This window comes from Manis javanica, chromosome 7 (assembly GCF_040802235.1).
Source record: "Manis javanica isolate MJ-LG chromosome 7, MJ_LKY, whole genome shotgun sequence".
Lineage (NCBI taxonomy): Eukaryota > Metazoa > Chordata > Mammalia > Pholidota > Manidae > Manis > Manis javanica.
This window is the reverse complement of record NC_133162.1, coordinates 13,867,953-13,894,453: the sequence shown is the minus strand read 5'-3', so window position 1 is coordinate 13,894,453 and position 26,501 is coordinate 13,867,953. Positions and strand designations below refer to the sequence as shown.

The 26,501-nt window shown below is 48.4% G+C and overlaps 1 protein-coding gene across 9 annotated transcripts in view; it reads right to left on the bottom strand.

The window, feature by feature from the left end:
- Positions 1 to 26,501, bottom strand: part of GFRA1 (GDNF family receptor alpha 1) — a 209,035-nt gene that overhangs the window by 39,924 nt on the left and 142,610 nt on the right. For all 9 annotated transcript variants that reach the window (XR_012132999.1, XM_073240343.1, XM_073240346.1 and 6 more), the window contains one exon: positions 679 to 788. Coding sequence is in view for 8 of the 9 variants with exons in the window: in XM_073240343.1 (XP_073096444.1) it covers positions 679 to 788 (110 nt within the window). In the remaining variant the exon portion in view is untranslated. The remainder of the gene's footprint in view (positions 1 to 678; positions 789 to 26,501) is intronic.

The following is a 26,501-nucleotide window of genomic DNA, read 5'->3' as shown; positions in this document are numbered from 1 at the left end:
ACCTGGCACAGCTGCCTCTCCTCCCGCCTGCCTCCGTTTATCCCCGGAGACAAAGCTGACTCACTTCAGGCCCCCTCCCAGCTCACTGGTGCCTTAATGCACTGCTCTGAATGCTTAGAACCTGCTCCTCTAAAGACTCAAATCTTAAAAGACAGAAAATACTGTTTCTGCTATGTCTGTTCTCAGGAAAAAAAAAAAAATTAGGCTAAATAACCCCCTGCATACCAGGAGCTGAATTACCAAGAATATTCATCGTGAAAAGGACCCCAGTATTTAGGGGTCTTATTTCTGGGAAACAGCCTTTTTGATTTCTCCAGACGGAATGACTTCCAAGTTCCCTAATTCAATTAGCTTGGTTTGACTTGCTTCCCTCTGACATACCCACACTTATTTCCTCTTTTTGTTCTGCGTGGTCAGTTCTCCAGCTGAGATGCTTCTCGGCTCTTCACACTTGTAGTCTTGCTTCTCTTTAAGAATCCCTGCTTCCTGCTTTCGCCTTTGCACGTTCATTATCCTCTTTTCTTCTTCTTTTTTTTTTTTTACAGGCGAGTCCTAAGGGGCCTAACATCAAAACCCCAGCACAGAGAGCTACTAGGAGATTTGACTTTCACAGGCTCCAGCGGAAACAGTGTGTATTTGTAAACCGACTTTTCTCCGTCTCCCTTCTCCCCCTCTTACCAATAAGTCCTGAGTAGGCAAGCAGGCAGTCAGCATAGTTTTCCTTTAGACAGCTGCTGGCAGACCTTGACTCCGGTTGGCAGTTGGTAAAAAAATCCGCAAGGCGAGATCTGCAGTAGGAAGAAAGAGGGAGGTTGTCTTTTAAAATATCCTAAGCTTCTGACATAATTTTTCTTTATTCCTTTGCTAATATGATTTTTTCCACAACAAAAAAATACAGAAAACGAGAATTCTTAAAATGTCATCATCGTCTCTCATACACCCCTGATGACCCTCCCCCCTAAAAGGGTCTACTTATTTGCAAAGAAGTCTTCAGGGCCTGTAACTGGAGAAATCTAGGTGCTTTGAAGTTTCTGCTCAATAGTTATTTCTGACTAGACTTATTTGCATCTTTTGGAAATATGCTCTCTCCACACTCACCAGAGGGCCACACTGGGAAAATATTTACTTTATACAGAAACATGTCCCTTGCATCACAACAGGATTGCACAGCCCATCTGCTCCCGTAATTCCTGCTGGCTTTAAAAATACGGGTATCTCTCTTACAAGTCATCTCTCATCCACCAGCCCAGGGGACAGTGATGTCCTCCAGCCAAGTGACCCTGAGGAGGAGCTCGCCTTCATGGCACTGAAGGGACAAGCAGGAGGGACAGGGGAAGCTGGCTCTGGGCGGGCGGCGGCGTGTCTGCGTGGGCGCAGGAATCTGCGGTGGGAGGCGGAGCATGGCGGGGGCCGACCAAAGGGCAGCCTGTGTCTGCGGTTTGGGAGCTCTCCGGGGTTGTGCTAAAGCTGCAGAGACCCCAAAGTGGTGAGGGATCCAGGCACGCTGGTCTCAGTAGGAAGAGGGCTCTCTGGGGCCAAAAAATGGCCGTTTTTCAATCTGAAGAGGATGTTGTTGGAGAAACCCTGCATGAGAGCCGGGCCACCTCTGAGGTCATCTCAGTAGACAACAGCCCTGCTTCTACATGAAGAACACAATGGACTTCAAGAGGATTCAAATTACCCAGCAATTATGAAGACAATGCATGGCTCTCTCGGCTCCCTTCTCTTTAGCTCACTTGGGATGGCAGCCAAAACACCCAGCGCCGTTTTCACGTCTTTCCCCACAAGAAACTGTACTTGCTTAGCATACTTTGTGATATAAACTTCTGTGTGTGCTTACATTGGTGAGACAGAACAAGGTAGAATGTGTGGAGATCACAGAGGTTTGCGGAGGCCCAGTAGGGAGCACACATGTGTGTCCCTTTACTACAACTTTAACTAGAAGGAGATTAAGAAGCCAAATGAAATTGTCTCAGGTCACAGCACTCCGCAAAGGCTGCACTGGTGTTCGTGTGGTCTCTCCATGTGTGTGAGTCTCCCCGTGTGTGCTGATCTGGGCACCCCATGTGTCGGGCCCGGTTTCTTCTCCGTGAATCCCTGGGGCAGGTGCTGGGGCTCAGCTTTATTTTTTTTGCACAGCACCTGACACTCCTCAGAGAGGCTCTTCATAATGCTTCCCAAGCAGAGCCACGTGCTGAAGCTAAGTGGCTTGGTAGATCGTCCAGATGAGGCTTGTGTGTGTGCCTGGCTCTGTCCCACAGTCTGAGCCTAGCTGGTGTTTTCAACTCTAACTGAACACACTGAAGGGCATGAAACCTGGCCATTCTCTATAGTCTGGTTAAAGGATTTATTTTTCAGAGGAAATCCCTAAAGGTGGCTCAGGCTTACTCAACTGGCTCCAGGGGCATCCAGCTTGGATTGAGTGTTAATTTCAGAAGAATTTTCCTGGTTGTGAAAGTTAATGATCTAGTGCTATGGAGCTTCTAACTTGCAGAGACCAAATGCATTTCAGGAAGCTGGAGTTTCAGTTGGGCACACAACCCGAATAGCGCTCTGACCTGGCAGCCCCAAGCTCCCTGCCCATCCCCTGGAGATGGACAGAAGGTGGCTCTGTCACCACGTCTCCTGTTTCTTGTAGTCTCTTGAGTGGACTATTAACTGAACAGCACCGTGATGCGGATTACCATCCTTCAGCGTGAGGCTAATGCCACCAGACTCATTTTGCTTAACAACCTCAGAATTGACTCACAATTGGACTCTGGAATGAAAGGCTAATTGAGTCAGTCTGCTACAGAGAGCATAACCCTGATCAAGAGGATAAAACAGATAGTCTGCTCTCAGCAGAACCCCAGTCAGGCTGGTTTCTGAGAGAAGATTGTCAGCACAGATCCTGGTCCTAAGATGAACACAGCCAGCAGCTGGAAAGAGAGTTTCAAAGGAATGGTGAGCACATGCACACTGCTAAAACATAACACTTCCCTGGTCTTCTCACATTTACCCATGTCCCCCTGACATTCATACTTGAAGACAAGGTGGTCACTTCAATGAAGAATTCACATTTTACAAACAGAATAATGGAAGTAAGAAGTGCGTACAGCAAAGCACCGGGGCACCTCACCACTGGCCGACTGGTAAATCTTCAGGAATTTTGCGGAGCGGTTAACATCACAGTGGCAGCCCGGATGCCACCTTGGTGGGGCCATGGTAACCAGCAAATACTACAAATCAGGGCTTTGTGTTTTTCTTGGAGAATCAAGACGTGCCCGATCCCACTGCCAAAGCACACGCCGTGTCGTGGGAGTTGAGCCCCAGCCCTTCTGGGACTGGCTTCCCCTCCCACTCCCACCACCTTTGGGCCAATGAGATGGGGTACCCATTAACTTCCGGTCTCTTACACTTCCCAGAGGGAGAAAACTGTCCTCCCCCAAAAGGTCTCCCTTCTCAGCATCTTCTCTTACTGACATGGTCCTCTGGAATCTCTCAAAGCAACGTGTCCAACGGTCACACTGATTGACAGAGCGGCTGAGTTCTTGTCCTTTCCACGGACTGAATGGCGCGTCAAGTGCTTTCAATATAATGATGAATATTTTCCCTGTCCCTGAACTCAAATAATCAGCAGTCTAGAAGCTGAGAGAGAAGTAAGTGAAAGGATTATAATACCACAGTGGCTAGTTCATGACACGAGGTAGGAAAGGCTGTTAATAAAAATAATACCTCACATGAATGAAGTGTTTATTATATATCAGTTATGTCTTTACACACTTGATATTTTTCCCTGACAACTCTAATAAGGTAGGAGCTATTATTTTATTATCCTAATTTTACAGAGGAGGAACCCACAGTTTAGCAAGTTTAGATGAGAGTAAAATAGTAAGTAGTAGAATCAGCATTTAAAACCACATATTCTGATCCTACAACTTAAGCTTTAAGCACTACACAGCTACAAAAGCTATTCTCAGCGAGGCCATGATGCTGGGACTGAGACTTGAAGGATGGGTAGGACCATCAAGTAAAGTGCAGGAGTGTGCTCCAGGCAGATGCAAGCAGGGCATGATGACGTAACTGTGTTCATAATATTCCCAGGGTAACAAGAATGGAACGTCTGTGCCAGATACTGATTTAAGTGCTCAACATATTTTCACACACTTAATTCCCACAACAACCTTAGTAGGTGATACTATTGGCCTATTTTACAGATGAAGGAAGTTGAGTCAAGGGGAGCTTAAGGACCACCCTCCAGGTTGTAGAGCCCCTTGGTGGAGCTGGAATGTAGCCATATTCAATCTGACTAGGACCAGAGATCATCTGCAATCACTCCACTTCAAGCAGGCATCATCCAGAAAGCTGTGAGTCATTCACGCGGGCTGCCCGGGCCGCAGGAGGCACATGGTGAGTGAAGGCTGATGGCGCTGGCAAGGCTGTGAAGAGCCTCGAATGACCTAGAGTTTGGATTTTAACCTAAAAGCAGTGGGAGCCCCTGAAGGATTTTAAGCAGAGAAGTGACACCATCAGATCTGCATATTAAGAAGACTCTTACGTCTCTCAGTTTTTTCAACAAAGATTGGCTTAAGCCCCACTGTGTGCCCTCACTGTGCGAGCAGCAGGCCAGAGGTGGGGGACGGTCTCCTGGGAAGCCACAGGCAGCAGGAAGATGCAAGGGCAGGAAGGAGAGGGAGCGACAAGGTGTGCTGAGGGGTGGGTGTCACTAGGAGGAAGTCCCCACTGCAGAAAGAGGGACAGAACCGAGGCGTGGGCAGCTCATCAGACAGAGGTGCTGTGGGCAGAGCACAGCGGAGGCCAGGTCGGCAAGGGAGACAGTGAGGGGGGCTGTGGCTGTCCTGAGTGCATGGCACCATGGGGCGCCAAGCATCTAGCAGGCCGTTAGAGTGCCAGTCCTTCTCCTGACCAGCCACCAACCCAGCCCTGAGCACCTGCCCCCAACCCCAGCTTGCCAGGCCAGCCCTGCCTGCACACACTGCCCCTGCCAGCCCAGGCTAAGTGTCACACTGGAACCTGTTTCAATGGATCCTCTCCCCCGATCCAAACAAGGAAGCTTAAACATCCAGCGTGGGATTAACAAAGAAATTACCCAGCCGGATTTCTTCTGGAGACATGAAATCTCCATGACTACTGCAGTGATGAACCTGATTGTTTTCCTCGGAGAACACGAAAAGGAAATGAATAGGCACTAATGTAGAAATGCATCTCCCTCCGAGAGAAAATTTCCCACCCTAAAGAGGAGGAAAAAAGCCGGCAAATGCCACGTTAGCCTTAGGAAATGTGCTGAAGAGAAAACAGTGGTTTATGCAGAAAATATCATATTAAAGGACGCATGCTGCTAACTGGAAATAGAAAAATGGTTATAACGATAGAATCTAGGAGAATCTTCTCAAACAGCAGATGGTCTTTTGACTGGGGGAAAAAATCATTTACCTACTTTGTAACACTTTTAGGAAAATAGCATTATGGAGAACAGGTTAAGAAAACATACCAGTAACGCCCAGTTTAACTCATCCTGGATTATCCTAATCCTCTAAACGTTTTTTTCCAGGACAAATCTCATACTTGGACACAAGCCATGTGGTTGGTGGAATTGAGCCCTGGACTAAGAGTTGTGAAAACTTGAATGAGATCCAGGCTCTGACACTAATTAAGCAGAATTCCTGAATATATTGCTTAACTACTTCGCTCTTGGGTTCCCCTCCACTTGAGAACTACAGTCTATGGGACACTCGAAGCTAGTAAAAAGCAGTTGTTTACAAAGCATTATTATTCTCAACCCATGATTCCAGTTTGCCATTAAACGATTTTAGTGTCCAGGCATTTGGTTTCCCTTGAGCATAGATGGAGGTTTTTCTCGTGGATCTCCTCATCTCACAGACAAGAAAGACAAGGACCAAAGAGGTTAAGCGCCTGCTCAGAGTCATGTGGTGGGTGGTGGCAGATGGCATCGCCTGGAAAAGGAATTGCCAGCCTCCCATAACAACCCTGGAAGGGAGAAGCACAGAGGGCATTGGCCTTCAGTCTCCTCGGGATCTTTTTTAAATGGGCAAGTGTGTAATTATTACTCTCCCTCTCCCACCATCTGATCGGATTGTTCTGCACCGTTTTCTTCCTAATAATGTTCCGCTGACTTTACAGCCTCGGTGAGCGCTCTGAATGCACTTCAGGAGCACCGCAGGGGCCGGAGGATACAGACGGAACTCTGCACAGGAGGGTGCTGGGTCCCCTCAGCTTTCTCAAATGGGTCAGTTAGAGGAAACAAAGTATGGCAGGCCTGGGAGTGACACACACCTGCTTCTGATCTCAGCCCCACTTTTTCTGCTCTTAGCCCTTTGCCAGTCATTTCGCTTCTCAGTTTCTTTACCTGGAGAATGGCGCCAATACTCTCTAAAGTCCCTTTAAACAGCTGCTGTAAGACCTAAAGGACAATTATATAAAGCATCTTACCTAGAGCCCAGAATATTCACTGCCTAATACATTTTTACTTGTGATTCCTTTACCTTTTCCCTGTAATTCCTGGTCCATTGCAAAGGCACACAGCAAGCTCAACACAGAAAAAGATACCTTACCCACTGGCCCTTGTATCACATGCCTAGAGTAGGCTCCATCTGTGGAAGTGAAGGCACCAACTTTGACTAAAATTTGAGATGTCCAAGGCCAGGAATCCTGTGGTTGTTATTTAAGACCTCTCAGTCATATAAGCTCATACACATTTTAAGAGAAGCTACTTTTTCCCAGGGGTTTAGAGGAAAAAGACATATTTTTTAAATGACTAAAATCAGTAAGTTTGTTAATACTACTAATCTCTTATGCAAAATAAAAATAATTTGAAAAACATGCTGCTAATATTAGGCCTGGGATGACAGAGCGAGGGCACTGGAATGGTAATTTTCTGGTACAGTGACAAAAAACAGATTTCTCTCTTTCTGTTTTTAGAAAATTACCTTAGCCCTTCTTCTCCAGCAGCCTGCTGGCGAGCACATCTGGGAAACATCCTTCAGCAAATCAGAGCTGGTATTAAATACATTTTGCAGGGGGCCTTACTGCTCCCCTCTTTGTGCTGTGTGTGCTGGCCTCCTGGGGTAAAGTGCCAGCATCTGCCTGGGGAAAGGCTGTGAAATTGGGGAGCTCAGGCCACCCTTCAGAAAGCACAGGCCCTCCCCTGCCTGAGAGCAAACATGGCCACTCTGGTGCAAAGACCCTGGGGCAGGTCCACACACCCCAGGCACAGATGCAGAAAGCTCTGCACATCTTATGTTCCAGCCCCTTGATGTGGGGCCCCACTCATTGATGCAATTCTCAGTGACAGCCATACCTCATCCACATGTTGGAAAAGAGAGACATCAGGTCTAAGAAGCCTTTGACACTTGCCTAACACTCTATATTCTGGAACAATAACCCCTACGGCCAAGTAGGGAACAATGCCGGCTCCCCTCAAAGCCTGCCCACCTTCGTCCTGAATCTTAGGAGGCTACAACCCAGTTAAAAAACCCTCCTGTGCCCACTCTCCTCTGGCTGCTTGGCACCTGGCCCAGCACGTATGGCCCATGAGGCTGCAGTTGCTGCCCCTGAGCTTGCCCCGCAGGGATGTGTCAAAGCCCAACCTGCTGAGGCAGGAGTTCTGGGAGAACAGGTGGAATCACACACAGTTTAAGGCCCTGTGTCCTGCCTGGGGTGGTTCTCCAGGCTGAGGGTCCAGAGAAGGCAGGCCACTGGCAGAAGTGTGATACATTTTAGCTTTCCTCATCACCTCAAACTGCAGCAGCCCCCTGAGGGAAGCCAGGTCAGCATCCGATCCGTCTCAGCATCCTTTGAGAAGCCACCTGCATGAACACTGACAGCCATCAATCAACATCTGTAGAGCAGCAGACAGGGCTCGACAGCTTATCTCTATGCAACAAATCTGAAAAGCAAGTTATGGTAGCTGGCAAAGGAATTTGCTCCATACCTTCAAGGGGCTCTTGGCAGCCTCTGACGGGATGTCCCAGAGGTACCCCTTCAGCCCCACAGTCAATTTCTCCAAGGCACACACTGATGACAGACTGTAAGTGATAGTGGGAGTGCAGGAACATAGCAAACAACCCTATGGTGCATCGCCAGGTCAAATAAAGTTGTTTTGTGTTATCCATGCTACAACATGCCCATTAGCACAGAAAACCTAGCTTCTTCAGTACAGGAAGAAATTGAGGGAGAAATGAATTGGAACTTTCCTGGATGACGAAATTATCATGAAGCTCTCAGATATCCAATAGCTGTCTGTGATGAAAATGCTAAAACTCCCTAAGAGTGAATCTTATCCAGAAAGTCCTTTATATTTCTGCAGGAACCTTTAGTAATCAGTTTTGTCACTTTTGTTCACAAGAAGCAATAGAAATCTAGATGTTCAATCAGTCTTTCACCAACAGAACCATCTCTGAAAACTCTGGACCAACCTGCATGAATTTACTTCAAGGAAAATTCTGTGGGCACCTTCACTTTCAGGAGTGAATTACGGAAACTGTGATACATTCATCCTGGAACCTGAGCAACTCCAAGTCAACCACTCACGAAGCCCAGGCGGCAAAGGTCCCCCACCGTGGCTTCACTTGATTATTGATGCCCACTCTCACTTCAGAAAGAATTTTGAGATGCATTCAGATGTAGCTTTGATGCAAAAGAATAAATGTAGAAATTAGTGAGGGTATTTGGGGCCCTAGAAAGATAGTAGTGGTGTAGCCAGGACAAAATGCACACAGACCTCTGGCTGGTTGAAGGCTGCATGTTTCACCCTGTGCTTTCTAGCAACCACCAGGAGGAAGGGGGAAACACTAGTTCCACAATTCATGATAGACCAAAAATTGAAGACATCTATGCTCTAGTTCCAGGAACCTGAGACTATGTTACCTGACATGGTAAAAAGGCTTTTACAGATGTGATTAAGGCTGTAGAGCTTGAGGCAGTGAGAGCATCCTGGCTTATCCAGGTGCACCCGGTGTAATCACAAGAATCCTTAAAAGCGGAAGAGGGAGGAGAGGTGAAGAGGTCAGAGAGATGCAATCTGAGAAAGACTGGACTGGCCTTTCCTGATTTTGAAGGTGGGAGGAGAGGCCATAAGCCTCTAGAAGGAATGAGGATGGGCAAAGGCAAGAAATGGGTGCAGCCCTAAAGCCTCTAGAAGGGCCTCAGGCCCGCAGGCACCTTGGTGCAGCCCCATGAGACTGAGTGGGACTTCCAACCTCCAGGACTGTGAGAGGACCTGTTTGTGTGTTGTTTAACGCCACCACCTTGTGTTACAGCAGTAAGCCAGCCATAGGTTAAAACACTACTAGAAAGCAGTACACAGAAGAGGTTTTGAATCTAGAATATGAAAATGGACCAGCACTCAAATTTCAATTCAGCCACTTTACTACACATGACATTTTGGCAACTACCTTCCCTTCTCTGAAGCTTGAATGACAGTAAGCCCTTCAATGCGTTACTGCCAGATTAGGTGTACTTGCCACCTAGCACCTGCTTCTGACCTCCAGATTCCTAGATGAGGGCAGGGACTCATCGGCACTAGTGCCTTCTATTCTGTGTAGGACCAGCCCAGGAGGTCACAGTGACCTTGAGACCTCTATGAGGCTCTAGGGTAGAGATGATCACATTGATAACTCCTGTAGAATTCATCTGCTAATAACTTGGCATACAAAACGCTTAGCCTGAGGTCACTGATCAACCTGTTTAAGATCTGTATGTGCTCGATAAACTCACGATTAACATCAGCTATATTCCTGCCATTAAGACCAAAGAGAGATTTCTCCTGGGAAATCTCCTACTTTATAGGTCAATGGAATCCCACCCACAGCCATAGGTCCAGGCAATCTACAGGTCATCCCATGTGGTCCCCATATGCTGCTTTCTGCTGGGCTGGCTGGGGCCAGGGCTGTGTCAGTTTAAGGAGGTGCTGTCTGTACACTCAGAAGGAAGTATTGCACCATGATGTTTATAGGCAGAGAAACTGAACTCTGATCATTTCAGAGAAACACAGGTAAATTCTAGAACTTATCCCAAATGCTGTCTGACCTCCTTCAGTCAAATCTTGCTTCTTTGGGGGTTCCCAGAAGATGAAAAATTAAAATTACACCAGCTCTGGACTTTAATAATTTGCAAAACTTCTCCCCCCTGCCCCCACCCCCAAAGGATAAGTACTAAATGCCTCTATGGTACCTGAACCCCAAGCTCCAAGCTCTGCTCAGCAGAGTGTTCATTTTCTTCCCACACATTAAATGTGCCCAGCCTACATGGGCACACAGACTTTAAGCAGAAACATATGAAAATAAGATTCCTTATTAATCTTTAATAGGGTTGCAGACTTCCTAAGAAAAATTATGTTCAATAGTAAATATACTCAAGGTCGTTTTTCTTCCAGGCAAGTTGTTTTAAGGTCAACAGAGACTTTGAGCTCAGCAAACAACTAGTCCCTAATATCTTCCTTCCCACATACGGCATTGCTCAAGGGAAAGGGAATTGTGTGTTGCACATCAAAAGAATAAATCACTTACTCCAATGCCATCAGATGGTAACTTCCCCTCTTTCACAAAATCCCTATCTCTTCTTAATAATCCATTCTATGTCTAACTTCTGCTGGTCAATAGCGTCCCCTGCCCCAGCCCCACTTTGCAATTTCTCCAAAGCTCTCAGCTGAATCTGAACTATGTTTCTTCCTTTATTCTTCAGGACCAAGGAGCAATTTTCCATGAGCCACATTAGCTATTCCCAATAAACTGCCCCTCAAACACTCCACCCAATGAGATGATCTTAAGGCTTGTGTTGACCCATTCACAGTGATCTCAAAGATCTCTTCTGAGCCCTTCCACCCACTCCCCCCGCCAGCTCTGAGCCCCCAGAAAGGGCTCCAGTGTCACCCTTCCTGCCCGCCCTTCCTCTCCATCACTTTCTATTTTTCATTTTCACTTTGTTAATAGTCTTGTCTCCAACCATGAGAAGTGAGCACCTAGGGTTATGCCTGGAATAAAGTAGATGCAGTAAATATTTGTGGATCGGGCGAGTGAATGAATGAATGAATCTAAGGGCCACACAGTATGGCTCCAATCACCTGTAGGTCTATATTCATCCTGGATGTTTTGGTGTTACACGTTCCACACAGATGAGGAGAAACAGCCCACATCTGGCTGCTCCATTCATGGGGTACTAAAACCAGTACATTTACTCAGAGCCAGTCACTATGTCCCATGCTTCACAGGCCCATGTCATGTGTAACCTGACCAGCCAGGCTAGCCTTCTTTTACGGCCGAGGACACTGGGACCCAGAAAACATCCAGGCAAAGTCACGGAGCTGGGAAAAGTTAGAGCCAGGTTTTGAAAAGAAAACCACAGATTCTCAAGCTCGTACTCACCCCTGCAGCACTGAAAGAATTAATGTTGGATTTTTATGTTACCGTTCTTGGATGTTTGCTGCCATTCTGATGTGAATTGTGTGCTCAAGAAGCCGATATATGATTTAGATGGATGTGAGTGATATTTACTAGACCCAATAAAGTGTAATGACAGAATTAGTGAGCGTTCTTTTTGTTTAATAGTGCTCACAGTTGAAAACATAAAAAAATAATGTCTGTTATTACTGTTCAGTTGGGCTAAATGCAATCCCACGACACAGCTGTGTGGCAAAGTCCCTTGGCCCAGGCCTTTTCTCACTGAGCACCGTCTCCCAGGCTGCATACCCCATCACCCCAGAGGGTGCCACAGAAATCAGGAAGTGGTGGCTACAGAAAGTGGGCTCCCTGGGCCCCCGGGAGAAGCCAGCTGCCCCCCAACCAGTCATTTGCTGACTACAGAGACCACTCTTAAGCCTGGAAAGAGAAGGCACCTGGCAGGGGCTGGCCTGGCTGGGACCATCTCTTTGGGCACCTCCCCAGAAGAGCAGACACATATGTGGGCCCTTCCAAGAGCTGTAGGTGCCAGGTTCTAAGCGAAAGCACATGATCCCTGAAATCAGACCACGGGTTCAAATCCCAACTGCCCCTGCTCCTGGGTTTTGTCTCTATGGCCCCACGTATAAAACGCAGACACTAACACACCTCCACGGGCTATGGGGAGGAGTAAGGCCCAAAACCCAGTGCCCGGACAGAGCGCAGTTCTCAAAGAGGGCTACAGAGGAATGCCACTGCTACTGCTCTCAAAGGCCTTTCAACGCCGGCCCCATCTCTCCAACCACAGGTGTATGAGGCAGGTAATGGGGCAGGGCTGCTCCTCCTTCACACTAAAGGATAGGCAGAGTGGAATCAAGTGATTCTTGATTCCTCAGGACCCACAACCAGGCAGGGCCAGACCCCATATGGGAAGATACTTCAGCTGGGCTCTGGAGGCACCGGGACCAGCACGTATTGCCTCCAGGTGGACAAGGAACACTTAGCCTGGCTCCCTCAAGAGGGCGCGCTCCCCTGCGGGCTGGAATAAATCCCGTGGACAGGCAAGTATGTGATAGCACCTCTTTATACCCACAAAACACTCCTTTCACATTCTCTGAGCCAGGAAATGCTGGGAGAAGCCTAGAGAAAGAACCCCGGGCCTGGGGCCTCTGAGATGGGCTGGTTAGGGGCCAGGACAAGAGTGCTCATCTTCAACTATGTAGTCTAGCATCTGGCACAGTGGCTGGCCCAGAATGCCCAGGGGTTCAACGAATGCACCAACCTTACAGTGGCCTCAGTCACTAAGCATCTCCAGTGCAAGGTACGTGTGTGAGGTGGTGGCCCCAGTGAAGCAGGGACTAAGACGGACAATGGTCACTTTGGGATATGGAATCTAGTACCTTCCTCCCCTGTGACCAGCAGTGAGCTAGGGGTGAGATGGGACTGCGTGCTTGTACAGGCTAAGGTTGAAAGGGACCTTGGCTTATGGAATCAGCCCTTTGAATCTCGAACATAGGCGTGGTTTGCATAATTGGCATCGTGCCTCCACTATAGGCACTCCCCTTCCCACGTTCCCTCCTGACAACCAAAGATGCTGCCACCTGGGAGGTGACAAGAAGTGAATGAAGCATGTCAGCTTTCTTTATCTGAATAGTCAAAGATTGCCCCAATGGTCATTTTGGAAGGAGGATTTCTTTTCAAATAATTGCCTTAAAGCCCTCTGTTTTGATTTGCATTTTCAGGTGTAATTCAGCCAAATGAATTCTAATTTCAGGCCAAGTTCAGCCTATGGGCACTGACCTGTCTACTTCCTCTATGCGATAAGGGCAAGGCCCTGCCATGCAGTGGGGCCAGCTTGGGCAGTAACTAGACGCGCATTAGCCAGGTCTCAGAATTCTTTGTTTCTGAGGAGTTGCTACCCAGGAGGGTATTAGAGCTCTTCACAGTGGATCCCCTCAGCCTTCTGATTAGAGCCCAACCTTGGCAGGGCACAGAAGCTTTCCAAGTATTGTCTCCCACCCCCTGGCCCCCCACACTGGGCTGACAGCCCACACCCCAGTGACAATTGTGCAGTCCTCTCCCCTCTGTCCCATCCTGAGTCCCAGTGCCCCAAAAGGCTGAGCTGGCTTCCTAGTCCTTTTCATCCTCAGCTTTGCAAACTCCTTTGAGAGCAGAGTGAGGCCCATTAGCCTAGGTTACCTGGTCAGCATTCTTTATTTCCAGCCAAGCGTGGACTCCCCCAGTAACCCTAGAAATATTCTAGAAATGCAAATTATCATGCCCTACCCAGACCACATGAATCAGAAATGGATCCTGATAGAGGCTAAAGTTGGAGAAACACTGCCCTAGATCTGTGGCACCAGTAAAAGTACTGCCCCCCACACACCCCCGAGGCTGTGTATATATACTCTGTGCTGACAGTTTACTTGTCTCTGACCCTCAGGGCCAGAAAAGCACCTGGCATTCCAGTCCTGCTGAGCCAGTGAATGAACCAACCACCAGCCCTTACACTCAGCAAAAAGCGAACTTTCTCAACCATGTACCTTACTCTTAGCTAAAAATGTTTCAACTTGAATTTATGACCCTGGAACATGGAAGAGGTATTTCCCATCTGCTTTGGTGTATTTCCTGAGAGAGGTCTGCTAGCAGGACAGTGTCCCATCCTTTGCTGGAGTGAATATTCTTGGAGAGATGGCCTTCTCTCTTCCTCGACTACCCTATCCTAAGACGCTCACAGCAGTTAGACGGAATCAGCTCTCCAACAGTAAACTAACTGCTGGGGTGCTTGCAAGGAATCTGGAACTTCCAGGTGCCTGCATTTGCAATTCTAAGGGTTATTTCAGGCCCAACATCATTACAACCCTTTAGCTCTCACCATGTAATGATCACAGAGCAGGAAGAGCAGAAAAGAGCTTTCCAATGGTCAAGGTCTACCTGCTACTCTTTCCCCACCCTGACCTGCTGGCGCTGAACAGGTTGCGCACAAGGCAGCCACAACCACACAGACTGCCTTAGTTCAAGAGCACCGCAGGTATGTCTGTACACACACATCTTCCACCCAAGATTATTCTGGCACTTTTTTCTAGTGCAGCAGTTCTCAAACTGAAGTCTGTGGACCCTGGCAATCTCAGAGAACCTTTCAGGGTCCATGTCAAAACTATTTTCCCAGCCTACTAAGTTCTTACTTACTTTCTCCTCTTCTTCTCTCACTAGAGTACTGCGGAGTTTATCTAGAGGCCACCCGACATGGGATACTGCAAAAGACGGCATGTGGAAGCAATGGAAGATTCCAGGCATTCCAGTCGGACACTAGATTTGCGGGAGTGTAAGGCAATGCCACGCTTCTGCCTGTGTTTTTTTGTTTTGGAAAATACAGTGATTTTTAATAAAACTGTATTCTGTTATTTGTGGTTAACATGTACAGGCTCCTTGGTGTTATTTTTAAATGACATAATAAGTATGTAAGCATTTCTTCAGCTTTGATTCCCAACATGGCAGACATCAGTAGATTTATGCCACTCATAAAAGCCCCTTGGGATCCTCAGAAATTTTGAGTAATGGAGTCCTGAAACCAATGGAGTTTGAAAACCACAGTTTTAAAGAGAAAGGAAATTTATTTTATGGAGGCTTCTGAGGTGGGCTGGTTAAGTGCCAGGACAGAGAGCTCACCTTTCACTAAGTAGCCTAGCATCTGGCACAGAATGGCCAGGGGTTCAACAAGTGCACCAACCTTACTTAGAGTGACCTTATTTTAAAGGTCTCTTATTTTAAATTTTTGTTCTAAAATGAATAAATAAAAGTGAAAACACAGTCACCTCCAGTACCCAATTCCACACACCCTGAGTGTCTTAGAAAAATTACAAGGATGGTTTGTAAGATAAGAACACTGTGTCCCAGAAGCAGGCAGCACAGGGTACAGAACCCGGGCTCTGCGGCCGGACAGACCCTCTGTGGAAGTTACTCAAGATCACATCTCCTCATCCGTGAAAGGGGCACAATAACAACAGCCCCCACTTCCAGGGATGTGGTGAAGTGCTCAGCGCACCACCTGGCACACAGTAAATGTCAAATAAACGCTGCTCTTCTCGTCATCATTCGCATCACCATCCCTGTCATCCACACATTCCTGCCTTGAAGTCCACGGCTCTGCAGATTCTGGGCTCCTGAGTCCTGCACAACAGCCACACTGCCCCCGGCTGTGGCTTGCCTCCTAATGAGATGACAGGATGATTCACGGCATCCTATCATCTCGCTGGATAAACCACCCAGCGAAGAGGAGCCTTCAGATTCAGTGGCACTGACTCAGTGACTGCCCTTTGCTGGATGGCTCACATCACTGACTCAGACACAAGCACCTCTCAGAACTCTTTATTCACGGTTACTCTAGGTCACTAAAGAAGCACGTGCCCCATGAGGCTGCCAGTGGTTCCCCACTGCCTATTCAGTCTAAACAATAGTGAATCCAGCGCTCCAGCCCCAACCATCTCGCGGCCAGCTCTGTTCATGTCTTACTGTGTATCTTTGTATGTCAATAATAATCTATTCTGGACAGAAATGTTCTTGAGATGACACGTCCTCCAAACACCCCTAGACTTTGTTTATCCCCACCTCTGCCTCCCTAAATTTTCCTAATGGTGAAAAACTGAGAAGATGGTGAATATAAAGCTTAGCAACCTGGCCTCACATAACAGCATTGGCATTTCCACACGCTGTAAATGCTGTGGGTGCATAGTGTGTAAAGCAGTAAGAATCTGCCTCCTCCACCCACAAATTCTGCTTTAAAGGTCTCGGTCTACTATTGGGGGCATTGTTACACTGGCAATCCTAAGCTTGCTTTGTCCTCTATGATAAACACTTGTGGAAAGAGCGAGGGAGAATGAGGGTCATACTTCTTGAGTGTCTGCTGTATTAGGCAGCAGGCGCCATGCAGATGTGTGTCCATAGATATCGCACTTAATCCTCACAGCTGCCCCTGAAGATGGAGTCATTACCTCCACTTAGAGACATCACTAAGGGTCGAATGTGTTCTAGAACTAGCAGAACCAGATGAGAGCCCAGGTCTGCCTCAGTCACAAACACTCTGACAGTAACTGTGGAAGGCAAAAAAGAGTCCCAACTCCAGCTTGGTATGGTACTTTCCACATTGATGGTTTTTAAAAAAATTCTCGTTTATCTTGGATGCAGAATTTTCTGCATAATTAATCACTTTTGGAAATCATGGAGCAATTTCCCATTCACTGAGTTGGAAATGCCCCATAGAAATGTAAATGCCAATGGGACTGTAGGATACCTGTAACGCCTGCGTGGGGTCTGGGGTATCCCTGGACGGACCAGGATCCAAGCCTGGCTATGAGACCGGGGTGCTCATCACACATGACAGCCATCTGGCAAATGAGGCACAGGTTTTCCCACCCAAAAATGAGACTGCTCTGGGGCCCAGGCTATGGTGCTGTGTCAACTGCAAACTGGGCACGACCAAAAGAAGACGTCTTCTCTCCTACGGGGCCAGCCTAGAAGCTGTGCAGTTTCAGCTTATGGGGCCAGCATGCAGGCCGGCACGGAAGCTCTTGGGCCCTAAAGACTGCTGGCCTGGATGAGGGGGCAGCGCTCTAGGAATACTGGGGTCTCCCCTCTTCCCATTCTTTACTCAGTGGATAAGACACATAAGAAAAAAGAGCTGTATGAAATGGAAACATCTCCTTCCCTTGGAATTAGAAAAGAAAAAGACTGCAAAATATATGTGGCTCTGTTTAGGTCTGGGCTTAAGTGGGGGGCTAGATTACCCTACCTGTGAACTTCGTGGGTCCCAGTATGGGGAATGCCACTGGGCAGAGCAGAGGGCCCCTCTGAAGAGGTACAAGCTGCACAGAGCAGCAGACGAGAGCAACTGGGGTCTTTCTAAGTTGCACAGGGTCTTAGACAAGGAGGTCTAAAGTGCAGGATCCCAGAGACCACCCCACCTCATTTCCCCCACCGGCCCCCTGCAGTGCTTCTGGGAATGAATCCAGGTCTCTCACTCACTGTACCTCTTACCAGCACTGCACACTCAAGGTTCATTCAGTCCACAGACAGCGGCATTCCCAGGATTAATGGAATGGCCAGAGGGCAGGGAGAAGGTAGGAAGGCAAACACCTGGATGACCCCAACCTGGTGACATAATCGTGGATTATTTAGAGCTGGTTGTCACTCTGTGACAGCAAAAAATTCATCTTCTGTGAGATACACAGCCAGGTCCCTGATATCTGCTGCCTTGGGGTAAGTGAGGGTCAAGGACTCTGAGCTCCAGTGACAGTTCAGCAGCGGGGAGTGATGGAGTCCAACCAGGTTGACGGGCGCATGACTTACACATCTGGCATCCTTCGGTCAAACGGACTGTGTTCAATAAATGTGCCCCGAGGGAATGACTAAGTTAATAATAATAATAATAATTATTATTATTATTATTATTATTATTATTAATAGGCAGTGCAGTCTGAGAGGATTTTTTTTCCTATTTGTAGACACAACTCTTGCAATCAGTAAGCTGTCACAGAGAAACCACTCCTTAATAAGCAATGAGTGCTCAAAAGGAAATTAAAGAAAGTGAGAACTTAATGAGCATGTATTACCTGAATAGCTTTTTAAAAAAAATTTTAAATGATGCTAAGAGGCTCTGATGGACATTATGTCCTCACTCTCTGTGCAAACTGTCTTTAAAACGGATGCTTTCTTAAGTTACTGAGCCATAAAGAACGTCTGGATTCAGAGGCTTGCTGTGATTGCCACTCTGTCTGGAACTAAAGGCAGTAAGGCTGGATGGTGGAAGAACAGTGTATTCTTGTCACAAAAGACAATCATTTGGAAATAATGATGGAAACAAGGCTTCAAAGTCAGCAAGACCTGGTTGAGTCCCAGTCCTCCAGGGGGGAGCTGGGCGGCTCCTGGGTTCAGCACTTCACCGGCTGTCCCTCAAAGGGCAGCTGGGCAGACAGAGATGACGTTTGTGAGGCGTGTAGCCCAGTGCTGCCCACCGTCAAGACCCAGCAGGCGGGCGTTGCTTCACTTCCCATGCCTTCTGTAAACCCGCAGTCCTGGGCCTCTGCCCTGTTCCTGCCCAGCCCAGGCCACGCATTCTCCTAGCCCAGCTCCCACTGCGGCTTCTCCAGGGAGCCTCTGCTGAGCCTCCAGGCTGAGCTGGCTGTTCTCTCCTGTTCTCCTGTACCACTTCGTGCCCTCCCGACCACAGACTGTCACGCCAGGCTGGAATGACCGTTTGTGTGCCCACCTTCCTCTCTGCACTGGAGGCGAGAAGCAGGTTGTTACTCGTGACATCATAACGGCAAGGCCAGCTGGCTGGCTGGCTGGCTGGCCAAACAGATGGGTAGATAGATGAACACACGGATGGATGGACGGAGGGAGGGATAAATGCATGGATGGATGCATGGATGCATGGATGGATGGATGGACAGATTTCCTATGTACTGAATCCAGAGTGCCACTGAGTTTTCCTCCACTCTCTGAGTGACTGACACCATTGCCCACTCCATTTTCTTCCTAAGATTTTATTCTCTATTGGTTTTGCTCCAACTTCCTTCCTCTCAAAGGGCCTCTCCAGACACTGTTACCATAATCCTGCTGCTCCCAAGATTGTCTTCAGCTGATTTTTCTTTTCACCCACTTTCCCTGGAGAATAATCCTACCATCCATCTTTGAAAATACCTTCTATGTTGATGATTCTACAATCTACTTCTAAATCCCATCCCCTTCTCTGAGACCCATTCATGGTTTAACTTTGTTTACCCATTTATTCATTTGGTAAATATTTAGTAAGTAAACAATATTGTCTGGGCAGTTTTAGGCACTTGGGATATAGCACAGATAGAGAACCCTGACTGTGGAACTTACGGTTCAGTGGAGAAAAGAGGAAAATAGTAATCAAAGTAGTAAGTAAATGTGATAGTTTTTTGCAAAGTGATAAGTGCTTTAAAAAAAAATGAGAGCAGGATAAAGAGACTGTGAGTGTGTATTAAATAGGTATTAAATAGGGTGGCCAGCACACACCTCATTACAATGGGATTTAAGGAAACTTGGAAGGGAGGGAGTTTGCCTGGGAGTATCTGGGGACAGAGTGGTCCCAGCAGAGATGAGAAGAAATAACACCGAGGCCTGGAAGCAGGACTCGCCTGTGCATCCGAGGACCAGCAAGGGGACAGGTGTGGCTGAGGCAGAGAGCAGAGGCAAGATGGCTGGAGAAGTGGCCCGACAGGCAAGCACAGGTGGGCCCCTCATGCTGGCCCCTAGGGGTGCTCTCCCCTCCAGCTCCACCTCCCGGGAGATCCTTGAGTACTTCAGACCCAGTTTTGTTTTTTTGAGCCAGTCTTCCCTGCCCTGCCTTTGGCAGTAGACTCTGCTGACCCTCGCCTTAACTGTGCCAAAGGATACACCCCCTCAAGTCCTGGTGGCTAGTCCAGGGATGGGAACATGACCCAAGCAGGTCCAATGAGTCCTTGCCTGAGGCTTCTCTCACGGGCTGCAGTGGGCAAGAGCCTGCGCCTCTGGTGAGGTGGTGGCTGACTGTGTGTGAGGGGCTGCCCGTGGCAGCTCTCAGTGAGGACCAGGCAAGCAGAGGGGAGCAGAGAAGTGGCAGTGGAGCCCCGGGGATGAAGCCTGCTGTCCTGGCTGCGTTCAGCTAACCTGCCTCCCCAGGCCTGTGAGTTACTACAACCCCGTCTTCGTCTTCAGTCCTAGCGAGCATGGCCAAAACAACACATGATCTTCCTCCCCAGCTTCTGACCCAGGAGACGAGTCTGCCCCTCTTTCCTCCGTTCCCCATCCTGGCCACTAACGCCGTCATCTGCCCAGTCACCAGGCCGGAGAGGCCCGCCTTATCCTCAGTCTATGCCACGAGGTGAATACATCAAGTCCACCCCCCTCCCACGGTGCTTATCAAGCTTCACAGCTCCCACCCTGTCCTGGCCACCTCTCCTCTGGTCTGCTGCAAGGACCTCCAACCCAGCCTCCCAGCCCCTCCCCACTCCAATCCTCCCTCACACGGCCACCTGGGAGCTATCCGAGGCCCAGCTGATGGCGTCTCTCTTCTCTCATAAAGCTTTGATAGATAAAACCCAGCCCTTCAATGTGGCACTAGAGGCCCATGTCCTCTTTACATGGCACTGATTTTCCTCCACCAGCCTCCAGGACAGCCCCCAGGCCTCTACCTCCCACCCCTACCACTGCATCCTCCCCACACTGAGCACCTCTCACCCACCAAGGTCTGGTCTGAGTACGGCTCCCAATGAGACCCTCCACCACGACCCCTCCTCCCCTAAAGGAATATGGGAATCTGTCTTTGGGCTTCCTGGGCAGATGCAATTCATTCCATTTCTGCCCACTTTCATACTCAAAGGCAGTACAAGACAGTTCTGGAGCCAAGACCCCATCTGTCCACATGAGTCTAATAACTGGCAGAATGTGCAAACGTAAAGGAAACAAGTCTCATTCTTTTCTGTCTCAGGGCCAAGAGTGGCAAAAGCGACTGATGAGGATGTGGGCAGGTGAAGGAAGGGGGAAACGAAGCAGGGACTCTGAGCTCTGGGCAGGCGCAAGGAAGGGGCTGGCTGCAGAGAGGAAGGATGTGGAGTGAATCCACTTTTAGTGACAGGCTAGCAGGAACAGACAAATGGCTTCACACCCGCCTCTGCCAAAGGAGAGATAAGGAAAGAGATACAAGGTGACAAGAGTGGGCAAGTTGTAGCAGGCGCCCGCCTGATTCACAGCTCAGGTTACCAGTGAGCCAGGGACACAGAGAGTGCGACACTGCTTAGCTGGGGCTGAACAGCCACACATTTCATCTCTGTGCACAGGCGGGGCGGAGGCCTGGAAGACCCAACAAGAAGCAGGCTGCTCCCTACCTGCTGGAGCTGAAGAGGAGGAGGCGGCAGCAGAGGTTAGAGGACCTCCTTGCTCTCTTCTCAGTATCCTGATGAATCTGCTGCATGCACGCAGAGCCCGCCTGCAGGAGTCCAGGGTTCTCCAGCACCAAGGCTGGATGGCAGGCAGTTTGTGCAGGTGGGGCGCATTAAGAAAATGAGCCATTCGGCGCTCTGAATGCATTGCTAAAGACACCCATGTAATCATTTGAAATGAAAACTGCTCAAATGAACTGGAAAATGTTTTACTTGTATTTTCTCATATTCTCAAACCTTTCTTTACATGGTTCAAAAGTTTGCATTATCTAATTGCTGATTTCCATTTGTGAATGAATCAGTGTAAAATAAAATTAAGTGCCAAATTAATCTACCCATCTAGTTTTAGGCATTAATTATCCTCTGAGCCATTTTCTCCTGCTCTTGCTGCATGTTAAGACAAGCCCAGATACAGTGATGTAGAATCCACTTTTAAACTCAGGAGTTTAGCCCAAGCAGATAAGGGTGGCCACCTCTAAAATCTACTGTTTACTGTGCAAAAGGGGTTGGATTCCAGGCAAATGAAACATTCTTCACCTTATAAAGGTGCACTAACACTGTCACATCAAGTAAGTTACTGGAGCAAAAATCTGCACAGTTTTGTGACATGCTTCCCAGATGTCCCAGTTAACAAATTAATAACAACACATTCCCTCTAAGTGTAACAGGGTCAGCCCCAGTGTGGAAAATGTGGTGCTGGCCAGGGCAATGTTTTGAAAATGACATATGCTATTCTGGAGCTGTACCAAGACAGACTTCCCGGGTTCTGCTAAAACAAAACATAGCAACACAGTCTCCGGGACACAGTTACAGGATCCTCAGTCCCTGCGGAAAGGTAAAACCATAACTTGGTGGCTTGCTTAAAGCTACCTTTCCAGGAATGGGGACATAGAACCTGGACACTGCAAAGAGAAAGTGTAAGTCAAGCAGGGACAAGAAGGCCTTGGGACAGAGGAGACAGAGTCCTGATCCCTTCTCTTCTGAGGTTCAGGATGATCAGAATCTTTCTGAAAGGAATGAGATATTCTTGATCAGCATTGTTTCAGCACTAAAAAAAAAAAAGGAAATCCCACAATATGCAAACAGCCTGGATGAACCTGGAGGAATTCACACCAAGTGAAATAAGCCAGTCACAGAAAGGCAAACACTGCTCTATGCCTTTCACAAGAGTATCTAAAATCATCAAACCCATGGAAGCAAAGAATAGAGTTACGGTTGTTGCCCAGGGTGGTCGGGGGAGGGGGAAGTGGGGAGTTGCTGACCAATGGATATAAATTTCAGTTATAAAAGATGAGTAGTTCTAGAGGTCTACTGTGACACACTGTGCCTCCAAACAAAAATAGGATATTGTACCCTTAAAGATCTGTTTTTAGAGGGTAGATGCTATGTTAAGTGTTCTTACCACAATAAATTTTGTACGAAAGAAGGAAGGAAGGAAGGAAGGAGGGAGAGGAAGGAAACGCAACACTCAGTTCCACCTGGGAATGTACTGCCAGGAAAGGGATACTAAGTGTTCTGGTGCTGGCTGGAACCTCGTAGCACCCAGCTCCTGGAGCAGAGAGTCATGCTTTGGGAAACACTGGCTGCACACCGAGTGTGCCCTAAGAGTTGCTCCACTCGTACTCATGGATGCAGCACCTCTGCAGCATGCACATGGCCAAGAAGGGCACAGCCACCAACCACCCAGCATGCTCCCATCGGTTCTCAACAGCGACACCATGTGGCCACAGCCAAAGCCACAGGCAGGTGGGCTGGTCCCTCCCTCTTTGCTTGGCAGTGGAAGCAGAAAGAATTTTGGAGTAGAACACTGTAATTCCTAGGTGAAAACAGGAAGGGGTGTGCTCAAGAGGAAGGTACTGGACTCCCCGGTAATACAGTATAGGTGAGGCATCTGAGTGACTAATTAGAAAAATGAAAGAGATATGAACATATTTGTAACACCCTGAGCCAGAATCCAAGTGCTGAGCTTATTTGTGGATACCAGAGACTGGGGTAAAGGAGGTAAGGTGCAAGTTTAAGTTATGTCTACATAACAACCTGCAACAGGAATAAAGGAGTGCACTTCCTGGAAGGCCAAAGCCAGTCCTGACATCCTTCCAGGCACTAAGGAAAACAACCCAAGGACTGGCGAGGGAGACACTGCTCCAGGGGAAGAATGTGAGGCTTTTCAATTCCATCTCTCCCTTCTAATAACACCCCCGCATTTGCTTTTCTGTAGACAAGCTTGGAGGCCCAAACCACCAATCTCTCGCTCCTTCCCAACCACCCAAGAGGAGAAGAGCCAGTCAGCCTCCCTAAAAGGGAAAGGAAAAAAGAAAACATAGCCGAAAGGAAAAGCTACAGTTGTGTCTCTTCTGTCTGAGTGCATAAGGCAGGAGAGCAGTTTTGCACAGAGGCAATGTTGGACCCTGGGGTACAGGAACCTCTGTGCTCTGAGTTGGAAAACATTAAGTGCAGAGATGTTTTAATGAGCTTGAGCAGCTCTTCAATAGCTGCTGATGCTAAGATGGAGCATCTGAACGTGTGAGCTTTGGAAGAATATGGTTTTTAGGAAGTGATTTTCCCTCTTGCCATTCAGTCCCTTTGGGAAAATTCAAAGTAGGCCTTCAGTCACCGCGTCAGCAGAGCTCCTTTTCTCTTGGTGGGTCAGGGCAAGTCCACCTGCAACGTGAGGCCAGCAGAAGCCCCAGCTGCTGCTTGGATAGTAGTGACTCTAAGGGGCCCACCGAGATGGACTGAAGAGGGGGGAGATAAAAGGCATAAAATTAAGGACAAGATTAATAAAGTCTGATGAAAGAAAACACCACTAGCCTATGTGGCAGCTTAAATTACACTTACTGCCTCTGACAGGGTTGGGGTAACCATCAGTAATCAGTCCAGCCTCTGGAAAGAAATTGTGGGGAACACCAGGGGAAGTCACTGGCTCACCTTCCCAGGGAAGACTCAGGACAAAGTGTAAAATCCACCAATCCCGCTGAGACAGTTTCTCTTGGAAGGGTCCCCGGATAGTCTAGGATCCGGATCTCCAAACAGCCTCTGAGTTCCACCCAGAGCCAGAAATGTGGCAGCAGTGCAAAGGCTGCCTCTAGTCAGGGTGCCTTCACCCCACTGAAAGGTGGCTGCTCTCACTACACCCCGACCTTGGGGTGACCAGGCACAGTTAGTTATCAGGCAAGCAAGCGCTGACCTGCAGCCCCTGATATGTTTCTGCCCCATCAGCTGAGGCCACCCTGCGCAGGGGCTGTTGCAACCCCAATGGCTCCAAGAACCTTCCTACCAGCTCAGTCTGAGCCCCAAACCATCCTGTTGTATCTGCAGGCTGCTCCTGCCACCTCCCCGAGAACATCCAAGCTCCCAAGCTCTTGGCTATTTCTCACTGAAGCTTAGCAGGAACACAGTCTGATTTAACTAATTCTCACGGACCCTCCAAGGATTCTGTTTTCTGAAGAGCAGGCCAGGTAATGCAAACAAACCACTCTGGGTGGGCTTCCAGCCCATATGGGAGAGGTCATGGACATCCTCTGGACTTTGTGTGCAAGACAAATCTTGTGAGCAGAGAAGGAAAAGGCCCCATACCCAGGCCCTCTCCCACCTCCCAGCCACTGCTCAGTGGATGGAGGGCTTACCCACTGCTCCATTCCCTCCCTGGACGATCTCCCGTCTTGAGGCCCCCCTGGGTAGGACCCATCAGTGAACAGGATAACGTCTCACTGTACAGACAGAGAAGAGCTGCAGTTGTTCAGCCTTAGGCCAAGGAAGATCCTGGCAACCCAGTCCTCCTCCCAGAAGAGTGATCCCTTCTGCTCAAAGACTTAAGGGGCACAGGAGCTTGGGTCTCTGATCCAGAGGTCTTTGGGGGAGGGGTCTTCAGAATCTTTGCTCCCTCCCAACTCTGCTCCTGTAGCTTTTCCCTGTGCCCTGCTCCTCGGTCAATTCATCTCCAGGGGGAGGTTCTTGGGCTCCCTGGCTGTGGCTTCCCCAGGTGTGGCTGCATGGAGGCCTGCCTCTTCTAGCGTAGTCATCCTGCTCCAACCCAGAGCTAAAAGGGTCTCAGTGGAAGAGCGGCCCAGGGGTGAGGAAGAAAGGGTCCTTGGACAAGCTGCACTGCACAGTCACCTGACTCCGCTCAGGACATGCGTGGTCACAGAGTTGTTTCTCATTTAGCATGTCGTTTGCTTCCAAATTAAAAAAGTGGAGGGACTTCTTAACTCCCAGAAAATCTTCAGCATGAGAGGGTTCTACAGATAATAAGGACTTCTATTTGTCTTTGGTCATCATTAGATCTAGTTTAAGGGAAGAATGGGATCCCACTTATCAGAGTAAAATTTAAATTGGCTAGAAACTCAGCTCACTAGAATCTTCAAAATATCAGACATATTTTCCCCCCTGCTCACTGCTCTTCAGAAATGGGGAACTGATGAGAAAACAGGCACACGGTCACCCCCACATCTACCTGCCCACCTGTGAACATTTCCTGAGTGCACAGGATTTTGTCAGAGGTGGCCTTGGAAGGCTCCTGGCTCTACCCTGGGGACAAAGTAGAGGTGTTGTCAATGTGACACCCGTCTGAGCCCTGCATCCGGGCTGCCCATCTCAGTGCGGGACCACAGCATCACCCCAGGCTGCAAGAACTCAAGTCTCTGCTTATCTGAATATATTTGCTTTGAACAGCAAATTGAATTTAATGCTAAATTCTGGAAGGACACACATGAAGTTGACAGTGATAGTTGGGGGCAAGTGGAAGCACAGTGCAAAGGGGACCTTCTCTTTCCCTCCTCCTAAGTCTATACTGCTTTTTGTGCTTAAACACAGAGAATGTATTTGTGGACTCCTCCAAACATTAAAATAAATTAACACATTCCAAAAAGAAAAAGAAAACGACTGTTCAATAACAGGGCCCAGTGTTAGCAAGGATTCTGCTGGGGGCTGAGATCTGGAAGCATGGCTGAGCAGGAAGGTGCTTATTCTTCCTGGCCGCGTGGATGACTGAACGGACCAGGACAGACCCAGGAGTTCTGGAAGTTCTCTGCAGGGCTGGGCACAGCTCAATCTCTCTTGCTGGTTTCTTCCATTTTTCTGACCTTGATGGTCAAGAGCCTCCCTATCTCCACCCCACCCCACCCAAGACTTCCTTGGCACCTGGGACCCCTGGCAGAAGCTCAGG